This window comes from Triturus cristatus, chromosome 10 (assembly GCF_964204655.1).
Source record: "Triturus cristatus chromosome 10, aTriCri1.1, whole genome shotgun sequence".
Lineage (NCBI taxonomy): Eukaryota > Metazoa > Chordata > Amphibia > Caudata > Salamandridae > Triturus > Triturus cristatus.
In genome coordinates, this window is record NC_140593.1 from 513,791,634 (window position 1) to 513,805,172 (window position 13,539).

The 13,539-nt window shown below is 37.0% G+C and overlaps 1 protein-coding gene across 1 annotated transcript; it reads left to right on the forward strand.

The window, feature by feature from the left end:
• The first annotated feature begins 425 nt into the window (after positions 1 to 425).
• LOC146789665 (uncharacterized) lies at positions 426 to 12,442 on the forward strand. The gene is made up of 2 exons (XM_085630120.1): positions 426 to 535; positions 4,915 to 12,442. The coding sequence occupies exon 2, from the start codon at positions 4,958 to 4,960 to the stop codon at positions 11,420 to 11,422; it is 6,465 nt and encodes a 2,154-aa protein (XP_085486246.1). The 5' UTR covers positions 426 to 535; positions 4,915 to 4,957; the 3' UTR covers positions 11,423 to 12,442.
• The last annotated feature ends 1,097 nt before the right edge of the window (positions 12,443 to 13,539 follow it).

Consider the following 13,539-nt stretch of genomic DNA (forward strand, 5'->3'; position numbering starts at 1 on the left):
TTACAAAACAAAAAGAACTGATTGGCTGTTTCATACCATTCTAGAAAAAAAACTAGGCTGTATGTGAAAATTAATAGAAGCATGTTTTGTATTGGTACAAAAAAATGTGTAACCAAAGAACAGTACTATGGATTTGCAGTTAGGTTTGAAAAGTCAAGCACTCTTGCTCTGTGGAATTGAAACATTGTGTGTCGAACTTCTGACCTAACTGCACACAGCAGTGTTCCATGAGCTGTTGCTATGGTAGCAGGCAGAAGTCAAGTTGGGGGAAGGGTACTAGGCAGAAGTCAAGTTGGGGGCAGGGTACTTTTGGAAAAGGGTTGGTTTTCAACCAATAGAAATGTGTCATTACATTTGAAAAAAAGGGGGAAGCACTGAGATTTGAAACTTACATGTATATGTGTGGAAAAATAGAGGGAAAGTTTGCCATTATCTGGTTCTGCTGAGAGGAGAGAGGTGTACAGAACAGAGATCCTGGCTCTGATAATCTGCTGTTTGAGTGACACATTTCTTTCACAACTAACTAATTTTAAAGGTGAGTTTACAGTTTGAGAGGGGATGTATGTGGTAACTTAAGAAATGAATAATAGAAATGGGAATTGTTTTTGTTGTAGTTACACATGGTGGATTCATAATGTGTCAGTCTGTAAAAGAGATTTTCACTTGGCCCGAAAAAAAAAGAGCAGTAAGTGTGCTTTCAAATTGGCAAAGAAATTTCGTTTTGGCACTAATGTGAAAACATGACTCTGTGTGCATAGAAGAATTATAGGCAGAAATGTATTGCGTCTTGCTCTGGTGATTTCACAGTTGCAGTAGATGGAAAAGAGGAGCGAATATTTGGGGGAAGAAGCGGAGGTTTAGCACACACCCATGTGCTTGCCATGTATAGTCATGCACAGTAATTAGAAGCGAGTGGGGTTTTCAGGTTTAAGTCTGTAATGCAAATACATTCAGCATCACTAAGGCTGGTTGCCCCTGCTGGAGTGTAGGCAGTCACAGAGAATACACACGGTGGTGGTCTGAAAAAAAAACAGCTTGGACATGTGCATTTAAATAAATTTAAAAAAAAGGTTTCAGAATGTGTCAGTCTGTAAAAGTGATTTCAAAGTGTAAAAAGAGATTTTCACTTGCCCCCGAAAAAAAAGAGCAGTAAGTGTGCTTTCAAATTGGCAAAGAAATTTCGTTTTGGGACTAATGTGAAAACATGACTCTGTGTGCATAGAAGAATTATAGGCAGAAATGTATTGCGTCTTGCTCTGGTGATTTCACAGTTGCAGTAGATGGAAAAGAGGAGCGAATTTTTTGGGGAAGAAGCAGAGGTTTAGCACACACCCATGTGCTTGCCATGTATAGTCATGCACAGTAATTAGAAGCGAGTGGGGTTTTCAGGTTTAAGTCTGTAATGCAAATACATTCAGCATCACTAAGGCTGGTTGCCCCTGCTGGAGTGTAGGCAGTCACAGAGAATACACACGGTGGTGGTCTGAAAAAAAAACAGCTTGGACATGTGCATTTAAATAAATTTAAAAAAAAGGTTTCAGAATGTGTCAGTCTGTAAAAGTGATTTCAAAGTGTAAAAAGAGATTTTCACTTGGCCCGAAAAAAAAAGAGCAGTAAGTGTGCTTTCAAATTGGCAAAGAAATTTCGTTTTGGCACTAATGTGAAAACATGACTCTGTGTGCATAGAAGAATTATAGGCAGAAATGTATTGCGTCTTGCTCTGGTGATTTCACAGTTGCAGTAGATGGAAAAGAGGAGCGAATTTTTGGGGGAAGAAGCAGAGGTTTAGCACACACCCATGTGCTTGCCATGTATAGTCATGCACAGTAATTAGAAGCGAGTGGGGTTTTCAGGTTTAAGTCTGTAATGCAAATACATTCAGCATCACTAAGGCTGGTTGCCCCTGCTGGAGTGTAGGCAGTCACAGAGAATGCACACGGTGGTGGTCTGAAAAAAAAACTGCTTGGACATGTGCATTTAAATAAATTTAAAAAAAAAGGTTTCAGAATGTGTCAGTCTGTAAAAGTGATTTCAAATTGAAAAAAGAGATATACACTTGCCCCCGAAAAAAAAAGAGCAGTAAGTGTGCTTTCAAATTGGCAAAGAAATTTCGTTTTGGCACTAATGTGAAAACATGACTCTGTGTGCATAGAAGAATTATAGGCAGAAATGTATTGCGTCTTGCTCTGGTGATTTCACAGTTGCAGTAGATGGAAAAGAGGAGCGAATTTTTGGGGGAAGAAGCAGAGGTTTAGCACACACCCATGTGCTTGCCATGTATAGTCATGCACAGTAATTAGAAGCGAGTGGGGTTTTCAGGTTTAAGTCTGTAATGCAAATACATTCAGCATCACTAAGGCTGGTTGCCCCTGCTGGAGTGTAGGCAGTCACAGAGAATACACACGGTGGTGGTCTGAAAAAAAAACAGCTTGGACATGTGCATTTAAATAAATTTAAAAAAAAGGTTTCAGAATGTGTCAGTCTGTAAAAGTGATTTCAAAGTGTAAAAAGAGATTTTCACTTGGCCCGAAAAAAAAAGAGCAGTAAGTGTGCTTTCAAATTGGCAAAGAAATTTCGTTTTGGCACTAATGTGAAAACATGACTGTGTGTGCATAGAAGAATTATAGGCAGAAATGTATTGCGTCTTGCTCTGGTGATTTCACAGTTGCAGTAGATGGAAAAGAGGAGCGAATTTTTGGGGGAAGAAGCAGAGGTTTAGCACACACCCATGTGCTTGCCATGTATAGTCATGCACAGTAATTAGAAGCGAGTGGGGTTTTCAGGTTTAAGTCTGTAATGCAAATACATTCAGCATCACTAAGGCTGGTTGCCCCTGCTGGAGTGTAGGCAGTCACAGAGAATACACACGGTGGTGGTCTGAAAAAAAAACAGCTTGGACATGTGCATTTAAATAAATTTAAAAAAAAGGTTTCAGAATGTGTCAGTCTGTAAAAGTGATTTCAAAGTGTAAAAAGAGATTTTCACTTGGCCCGAAAAAAAAAGAGCAGTAAGTGTGCTTTCAAATTGGCAAAGAAATTTCGTTTTGGCACTAATGTGAAAACATGACTCTGTGTGCATAGAAGAATTATAGGCAGAAATGTATTGCGTCTTGCTCTGGTGATTTCACAGTTGCAGTAGATGGAAAAGAGGAGCGAATTTTTGGGGGAAGAAGCAGAGGTTTAGCACACACCCATGTGCTTGCCATGTATAGTCATGCACAGTAATTAGAAGCGAGTGGGGTTTTCAGGTTTAAGTCTGTAATGCAAATACATTCAGCATCACTAAGGCTGGTTGCCCCTGCTGGAGTGTAGGCAGTCACAGAGAATACACACGGTGGTGGTCTGAAAAAAAAACAGCTTGGACATGTGCATTTAAATAAATTTAAAAAAAAAGGTTTCAGAATGTGTCAGTCTGTAAAAGTGATTTCAAAGTGTAAAAAGAGATTTTCACTTGGCCCGAAAAAAAAAGAGCAGTAAGTGTGCTTTCAAATTGGCAAAGAAATTTCGTTTTGGCACTAATGTGAAAACATGACTCTGTGTGCATAGAAGAATTATAGGCAGAAATGTATTGCGTCTTGCTCTGGTGATTTCACAGTTGCAGTAGATGGAAAAGAGGAGCGAATTTTTGGGGGAAGAAGCAGAGGTTTAGCACACACCCATGTGCTTGCCATGTATAGTCATGCACAGTAATTAGAAGCGAGTGGGGTTTTCAGGTTTAAGTCTGTAATGCAAATACATTCAGCATCACTAAGGCTGGTTGCCCCTGCTGGAGTGTAGGCAGTCACAGAGAATGCACACGGTGGTGGTCTGAAAAAAAAACTGCTTGGACATGTGCATTTAAATAAATTTAAAAAAAAAGGTTTCAGAATGTGTCAGTCTGTAAAAGTGATTTCAAATTGAAAAAAGAGATATACACTTGCCCCCGAAAAAAAAAGAGCAGTAAGTGTGCTTTCAAATTGGCAAAGAAATTTCGTTTTGGCACTAATGTGAAAACATGACTCTGTGTGCATAGAAGAATTATAGGCAGAAATGTATTGCGTCTTGCTCTGGTGATTTCACAGTTGCAGTAGATGGAAAAGAGGAGCGAATTTTTGGGGGAAGAAGCAGAGGTTTAGCACACACCCATGTGCTTGCCATGTATAGTCATGCACAGTAATTAGAAGCGAGTGGGGTTTTCAGGTTTAAGTCTGTAATGCAAATACATTCAGCATCACTAAGGCTGGTTGCCCCTGCTGGAGTGTAGGCAGTCACAGAGAATACACACGGTGGTGGTCTGAAAAAAAAACAGCTTGGACATGTGCATTTAAATAAATTTAAAAAAAAAGGTTTCAGAATGTGTCAGTCTGTAAAAGTGATTTCAAAGTGTAAAAAGAGATTTTCACTTGGCCCGAAAAAAAAAAGAGCAGTAAGTGTGCTTTCAAATTGGCAAAGAAATTTCGTTTTGGCACTAATGTGAAAACATGACTCTGTGTGCATAGAAGAATTATAGGCAGAAATGTATTGCGTCTTGCTCTGGTGATTTCACAGTTGCAGTAGATGGAAAAGAGGAGCGAATTTTTGGGGGAAGAAGCAGAGGTTTAGCACACACCCATGTGCTTGCCATGTATAGTCATGCACAGTAATTAGAAGCGAGTGGGGTTTTCAGGTTTAAGTCTGTAATGCAAATACATTCAGCATCACTAAGGCTGGTTGCCCCTGCTGGAGTGTAGGCAGTCACAGAGAATACACACGGTGGTGGTCTGAAAAAAAAACAGCTTGGTTTCATAATGTGACAGTTTGTTATACAGATTTTCACTTGCCCAAAAAAAAAGAGGAGTTTGTGTGCATTCAAATTGGCAAAGAAATTTCGTTTTGTGACTATTGTGAAAAGAAATGTAGTAATATATTTAAATACAATAAAGAATTTTTTTTTTAGTTTTTTTGCAGGTATTGCTGAAGAACAGTGAACAAAATTTAAGATGCCTACAAAATCTCGAGTTCAAAAAACGCTAAAAAAAAAACTATATTTGAGGACAACTGGAGGACCAAAGTTAGTAGAAGATGCTGATGTTGGGAAAAAGAAAAAATCTTCTGGTAAGCAAAAAAGACAATTCCTAAACAAAATATTGAAAACAAACAAAAATGTACAAAATGTCTGTTCTCGGAAAAATGTAACAAAACCTACAGAACAGCAAAAAATTGAGGATTTAGTTAATGCAAATATACCTTCTGCAATTGAAAAGTTTAACATAAACAGAAAAACAGCATTTAAAGAGATACGTAGAAAAATGTTTCAGAGAAGAGTTATGTCCAATTTGATAAAGGATATAAAGAAATATAAGCAAAAGGCTAAATATTATAAGAGAAAAAAAGAAATTGAAGCCATTGCAGCAAAGGCATTAGAATTAAAAAGGAAACTATTCATATTAATTTTGAATAGGATGCGTACATTAGATAAAATGGTTAATGTACTGAAATCACAAAGCAAAAGCAAAAGAGTAGTGAACAGAACAAATTTTTGTAAAGTGTTTTTAGGAAAGTGGATGCATAGCTCAAGTAGTGAACCTTTTTTTAATGAAGAGAGCTATTTTCAAAGTAATAGTTTGCTGCATGCAGTTGACACCAGAGGTCGTTCATACGAAGTAAAAAATGGTTGCATAATGGAGAAGGAGATAATGGTTCCAAGAGATGAGGTACAAGTGATGGCAGATGAGGCAATGGGGAGACGTCCTAAAGCCCCAGTGTACACTTGGAATTGTAGTAGTATTTGCACTGTGCGTCAGGAATCTATTGACAGATTTCGAGAGTTTCTAAGAGAATATAGTAAAAAAAGTGTAAAACAAAAGATTAAGGTGCTTCAAAGTCTGGATCCATGCAGAGTGAGAGAGAATACTGGTTTGCAGGGTCATTCTCTTGCTTGTCTATCTAGAAAAGTGTGCAATAGTGTTTTCCATCATTTTAGGATGCTGGCTGTTCATCATACTGAAATGAGAAAGTTTGTGAGACGGTTGTATTTTGCCAAAAGTCCAGCAATAAAGTTAAATGAATTGAATAGGGCTCTGTTCCGAGGAACGGTATCAGATGTAGAGAAGGTTGTTGATGAAATTCAGTTTTGTTACTTTGGTCCTGAACAAAACAGTGCAGAGAAGGACACAGTAAATGAGGCAGAAGTGGAAGAGAATGTAGAACCTTGTGTAAGTAAGACATTTAATGATCACATAACAAAATTTGCAATAGTCTCTAATGAAAGACCAAATGTTACTTGTATTTGTTGCCGCAGAACTCATTATAGAAAACAAACTAGGAATGTTGATCTCTACAGAAAGAGTGAAAATGAAGATAATTATAAGTGGATGGATTTTGCAACATATATATTTCTTGAAAATTGTTTTGAATTGGGTGAAGATCAGCGTATTTGTAAATACTGCTACAACAAGTTAGAGGAAAATAGAATGCCGACCAGAGCTGTACATAATAATTTAGAATTGGATGCTATTCCTGCTGAACTTTCTGAATTAAATACATATGAGTCTATACTCATTCAATGTGTTCATCCGTTCCAGACCATAGTACGTATGGAGCCCAAAACTGGTAAATTACCTCCTTCAGATTTAGTGAGAGGTTTAAAAGGTAGAGTGGTGTATTTGCCCTTGGATTTGAAAAAAAATATGGAAACTATTGATGCGGATACTTTGGAAACTGAACCATTAATTATTCTGGTTAATGGTGTACCTACAAAGAATAAGAAGATTTGGCAGGAGCTGGTAGATGTGCGGAAAGTACAAAGAGCAAATTTGTATTTGAAAAAAAATAACAAATGGTATGAATCAATTTATATAGTAGAAGAAGAAGAAGAAGAAGATTTACAAGGAGATACAGAAACACCAAGTGGACAAATTGAAAAAGTGGACAAGTCAAAGGAAGAAGAAATTTATGAACATTTTAGCATACATCCTCTCCATTCGAAAGAAGTTATGGGAGACAATATTGATCTCTTTCAGATGAAGAAAGCAAAAGGAAATCCCGTGAGTGTATGGGAGGAGAGCTTGGAAGCTCGATGTTTTCCCCAGCTGTTTCCTAAAGGAAAAGGAGGACGATACGATGAACGTCCGGAACAGATTCCAGCTTCTGAGTATCGGACTACAAGACTATATGCTGAAGATCCCAGATTTCGACAAAGTATCCCTTATTTGTTCCATCTTTTATTTGAAAGCGACTTGTCTGCACTGTCTTATGCAGTAAATCACATTTTAAAAAGTGGAGTACATTTACAAAATGTGTCTGCTAAGGATTTTATGGAGAAAGTGCAGCACCGAGATGATCATTTGGAAACACAACTGATCAATCTGATGGCTTGTCAGCGTGGGACAAATGAATATTGGTACCGACGCCATGGTGAACTAAAATGCATGTTACGCAATTTAGGAACACCAACATGGTTCCTTACCCTAAGCTGCGCCGAGTACGCTTGGGATGATTTACTGGATTTTCTACGAGAGGCCAATTCAAACATTGAAAACATCGAATACAAGACAGCAGGAGAACTGTGCTCATTGGATCCGGTTAATGTTTGCAGATATTTCAATCATAGATTTGAGGCTATGATGTCCTTCATCTGCAATAAAAAAAATCCACCCCTTGGAGAAGTAGTGGATTTCTTTTGGAGAAAAGAGTACCAGGCAAGAGGTGCTCCTCATATTCATATGCTGCTGTGGATCAAGGATGCCCCAAAGTTTGGAACAGATACTGATGAAGCAGTGTTATCTTACATTGAAGAATATGCAACATGTGCTATACCTAAAAGCACAGAAGAGTACAAGTTAAAGGAGCAAGTTCTACGTTTCCAAAGTCATCGGTGTGGAAAATACTGTCGACGGAAATACAAGAGCAAAGAAAAATACTACACTAAATGTCGATTTGGATTTCCTAGACCTGTTCTTACAAATGGAAGAGTCAACAGTTTTATGTCAGCTGTGAGACATACTATCACAAGAAAATCACCTAAGAATACCTACAACCTTAAAAGAAAAGAAGAATCAAAAAATATAAATGACTACAACCCAGTCATTTTATCCATGTGGAACGCTAACATGGATATACAGTATGTTGCTGACAATTCCATTGCTGTTGCTCGATATGTAACGTCTTACATTACGAAATCAGAAAAAACAGAATTGAAGGAAATGTGGGAAGAGATTTCTCACGAGAAGACTGTCAGTAAGAAGCTGTACAGTTTCAGTTTGAAGATGTTATCGCATCGAGAAATTGGATCCTACGAATGTTCAGATAGATTATCTTCTGCAAGTCTCTACTCGAAGTCAAGAAGAATAATTTGGGCAAGTTTAGGCCTTGCAGCAATGAGAAATCGGGTACTGAAATCTGTTGGAGAAATTGAATATTTGGCACAGTTCGAACCTGAAAGTACAGATATATTGAAAACAAACATGTTGGACACATATTATCCCAAGAGAAGTCATCATCTGGAGAACATGTGTCTCTATGAAGTGCTGCAGAACTACATTTATTCACGGAAAGCTGCAGAAGACATCAATAATGGAAAATATAAAGTCGTTGGTGAAGAAGGATGTTTGGTGAAGCAAACCAAAGGAAGTTTGATAAATCACCGGAAGCTGAGTTGCGACACTACCGACAAGAAAGAATTTTACTACTTGGCTCTTTTACAGTTGTTTAAACCATGGCGTTCAGAGGATGAACTACTGGGAGAATTCCAGAGCTATGAAGATTCTTTTAATGCTTGCAAAGACAGCATACAATGCAGTACATTCTCAACTTATCTGCAAATGTTAAATGAAGAAATTGAACAGGAAACTACAATTGCAGCAGAAATTGCTAGAGACAGTTCTCAGGACAGCCAAAGTTCAGGAACATACAGTCAAGATCCCCTAGGACAACCAATCGTTGAAAATGAAGCATCAATAGCCATGAATGAAGTGGAAACGGCTATGAATCAAGCTCAAGAAGCATTTATAGACTTAGAAAATTTGGAAAGACAACTGAATCAAGAGCAGCAACAAATTTATGAAGAGATCAAAAACAAAATTGATCACGGATTTCTACATGAAAAAAAAGAGTGCTCATGCACATCATTTCATCCAATCAGGATGTATGTAAGCGGACAAGCTGGCACTGGAAAAAGTTTCCTAATTAAAGTCATCAGAAGCTACCTAAAGCAAAAAACAGATTCTACTTTGTCTTGTGTGGTTACTGCTCCAACTGGGTTAGCAGCATATAACATAAAAGGAATCACCTTACATCGTTTGCTAATGTTACCAGTGGAGCATGAGAACAAAATACAATTCAACAAGCTAACTGGAGAAGCATGCTTGGAAGTTTCAAGAGTATTGAAGAAGATGCAAGTTCTCATTATTGATGAGGTGAGCATGGTATCAAACTTAATGCTTGCCTTTGTGCATTTAAGAATGCAGCAAATTTTGAAGACAGACTATGACGTGTTATTTGGTGGAAAACACGTCATCGTTTTTGGGGATCTTTTGCAACTTACTCCGGTTAAAGGACAACCAGTGTTTAATACTGTGACACATGAAGACACGAAGAAGTCATTGGGAAGCATCGGTAATACAAATATTTGGTCCTTCTTTGAGTACAAGGAACTTACAACTAATATGAGGCAAGCAAACGATGAAGAATATGGAAGTATTCTGAAAGATATCAGGATTGGACTACTCACAGAAGCTGGCAAAAAAGCATTACAGACTCGGCTGCTACATAATTTATTTCCAAAGGAAGAAATAGTTGCAGAGAAGATATACAAGAACATTGCAGAAAACAAAAGTGTCATCTGCTTAATGCCAACTCTACGTGAATGCTCAATATTCAATGAGGAGCTTTTGAAATTGGAAAAGGAAGAGATCATGAAATTGGAAGCAGTGGACAAAATTGAGGATGGAAGAATTACTGTCACAGTAACAGGCAAACTGAAAAATAAATTGGACTCACTAGAGAAGAACATCTCCAAAACAGCAGGATTAGAAAAAAATCTATATGTTTGCATGAACTGTAGAGTGTTTTTAAGGAGAAATTTGGATGTTGAAAAAGGCTTAGTAAATGGAGCGATGGGAAGAGTTGTGGGTTTTATTAATTATCAGAAAAAAGATGGAATTGAATGGTTAAAAATAAAATTTGATCAGATAGAGGAAGTTAAAGACATTTGTCGTTGTTCAGTTCGTTTCATGCTTGTGAAAGACTTATATGTACGTAGGAAGCAGTTTCCGTTTTCTCTAGCATATGCTGTAACTATTCACAAGTCTCAAGGATTGACTGTAGATTGTGCATTTGTGAACATTGGATCTAGTGTGTTCAAAGAAGGTATGGCATATGTTGCTTTGTCACGAGTCAAAACATTATCAGGTTTATTCATGATAGACTTCGATGACTCAAAAGTTAGTGCTGATACAAACTGTGTAAAGGAGTATAATAGATTAAGAAGAAGCTATGCTCCTCATTTAGGTCAGTATCCTGTGTTGGAGAAACGTGTAGTTTCTCGTAAAAGGAGAAATGAGAATATCTGTAATGAAGATGTAGAGAAGAGGAAAAAAAAGAGGAGTGATGTAATTGCAAGCAAAAAGAATAAGGAAAATGAAGAACAGGTTGTAGGATGTCATTTTGAAAATAGCTCTGGTGTCAACTGCTACGCAAATGTAGTGCTGAATGTTGCTTTTTATCTGGAAAGTTTGCAAGAGCAGATAATAATAAATCAGGGAAAAAGATTCTGTTCAGAGCTCAGTCTCCTTTTTCAAAAGCTGAGTAAAGATAAAACTCAAATAGAAAGTGCTACTGATATTAGAAAACTTTTAGATGTATGTTCAGGACGAACACAGTTTTCTCAAAATGAACAGCAAGATGCTCACGAATTTTTGATGTATTTTCTTCAGGTAGTGGAAGAAGAAGGAGTTCCCATTGACATTTTTTTTGGTCTCTCTTATAAATGGGAACATAGTTGTGATAATTGTTATAATATAAGTGGTTCTATTGTTGATAATGAAAGGTTTATTTATTTGACATTGCCAGAGAGTAAAACAGTCACTTTTGCAAACTTAGTTAAAGATGCTAATCATAGCATGAAATGTGGTGAGTGTAATTCTGACATGTTATCAACATTAATTTTAAGGGAATACGGACAGTATGTAATTTTAATGATGCAACGATGTAGAGCTGATGGATCAAAATTGGATACTTTAATAAAGAAGTTTACAGGACAGCAATTATCAATTTCAGGAAAAACTTTTGTAACTGTTGCAATAATTTTCCATGATGGACCTACTGTTACTTCTGGACATTACACAGTTTATCTAAAATGTGAAAAAGGATGGACACTGTGTAATGATTCCCAATTGATTTTCAAACAACGTTTGCCTTTTGATTTAGCAAATTCCTATCTAATCTTCCTGAAACCTAAATTTTAGAGAGACTTGGCAAGATCTGGACAAAATAATTTTACCATTTTACAGGATTACCATTGCAATTTTGTAGAAAAAAGATTTTTAAAATTATCATTTGGCCTAAAGGAAAGATAACCAATTGTAATGTGGACTTTTTAAATTTTTAATGCAATTTTGAAAAACCAATAATTTAGAGATTATCGGTAACTTCTGCACATTTTAAATTTTGGAATGTTATTGGACTGCCACTGGAAATTTTTTCAAAAATAATTTCAAAAATTACTATTTGGCCATGTGGAAAAGTAAGCAATTCTATTGTGGACTAAATAAATTATTCGAAAAATTTTCGTGAACCAAAATGTTACAGAGAATCGGTGAGATCTGGACAGATTAAACTTTAGAATTTTAATGGTTTTCCCTTGGAAATTTATTCCAGGGAAAGAATAAAAAATACTATTTGGCCTAAAGGAAATAAAATCAGATGTATTTTGGAGTTATTTGAGATATATTATTGTGAATGTACTTCTGAAACAAAAATATCAGACGGTATTTTAAAGAAAAAAGTATTGTTTTTAGATGACATTTTTTAAGAATAATATGCATTTCTGTAATGATAAGTTTAAGTGAGAAGAGATTCTGGGCTTTTTTAATACAATCTTTGAGATTGTTATTTTTTTTTGCCCGCTGTAAAATGATGAATGCAATTGCTTTCACAATTTATAGTGAAATGCAATATATTCTGAAAACAGCAAAAATAAGGCAAAAATATTTTTTGGGAAAAAATGTAAATATGTGTACTGTATTATAAAATGTTTTAAAAATATTAATACTTTTTTCTTTTTTTTCAGATCGATATAGAAAATTTTCGTAAACTACAACCATTTTAAAAACTATTTTTTAAAAAAACAAATGAATAAATATTTTTTTCAGTGAGTATGGTAAGTCAATAGTAATAATTGTAGTCTTTCAAGGACCTTGTAATGTGAAAAATGATTTTTAGTGTTTTTTTTAAAAAATAAAAAAAAGGTACGCTTACCGTACGCGTACGGTAAAAAAAAAAAAAAAAGTTTTTTAAAAAAAATGTAAAAAAAAGATGAAAGATAAGGTTGGCTCTTAAAAGAACCGTTGTGTTCATGCAGGGACAGAGGAAAGGAACCATGGGAAAATCATTCAAAGCTACAAATGTGCTGATCTATTTTGTTATTCACTAGGGAAACACTGGTCTCCCTATAACAAATTAGAGCTTTACAAAATGTGCAATGAATATCAACCTTCCGAAATCGAGGGTTCATTTCCAGAGGGCCAGCAAAAGGAGATTCTCCCCCCACAGATGAAGGGCTCACCTGACCTGCAGAAGAAGGAGTAAGCCCTGCAGGTGATGGTCCAGGCTGAGCTGCTGTGGATGTACTGGCTCGTCTTTCTGAAGAGTTACCTCCAAAAAGATGACCATGTGTCCTTCTGTGTACATCCTGGAGGTGTCTCTTCATGGTGTGATTCCCAAAGGAATACTTCCTGTTAGGATTACCTCTAGAAAGTACACGCTGACACAGCTTGCAAGTAACTAAGGGTGCATTCACCTTTTGCTGGCCTTCTGGAAAAGTAAAATAATCCCAAACATAAGAAGGTTTTACTTTCCTCGCTCTCTGCCTCAAGACAGTGCTGCTGGTGCTAGCCTCACTCTCAGAAGAGCTCTGCTGTTCTGCCATCGTATCCCAAAGACAAACCAGCTCCTTCTCCCAAGGGATCACAAGCAGAAATGAGGGGAATGGGTGTGGTGTAGGAGAGTTCTAGAACTGAAAGTAGTTTCAACCAATCAAAAGTTGTGTTTCAAGATCACATGACCTACCGTACGCTTACGGTACGCTTACGGTGCGCTTACGGCAAAAAGTACGCGTGCGCGTAAAAAAGACACGCGCTTGCGCACATGCGCATAACAGTCATTTCCCGGCACTTCCGCGTAACGTGCGCGTGTTGCGTAAGCGCGCACGCGTCCCGCGCGCAGTACGCGCGGCTACGCAAAGTGCGTAACTATACGCAAGCAGCGTAGATAGATTACGGACGTTGCGTAAACCGTACGCTTACCGTGAGCTTACGGTACGCGTACTATAAAAAAAAATAAATAAAAATCTGGAAATAAATTT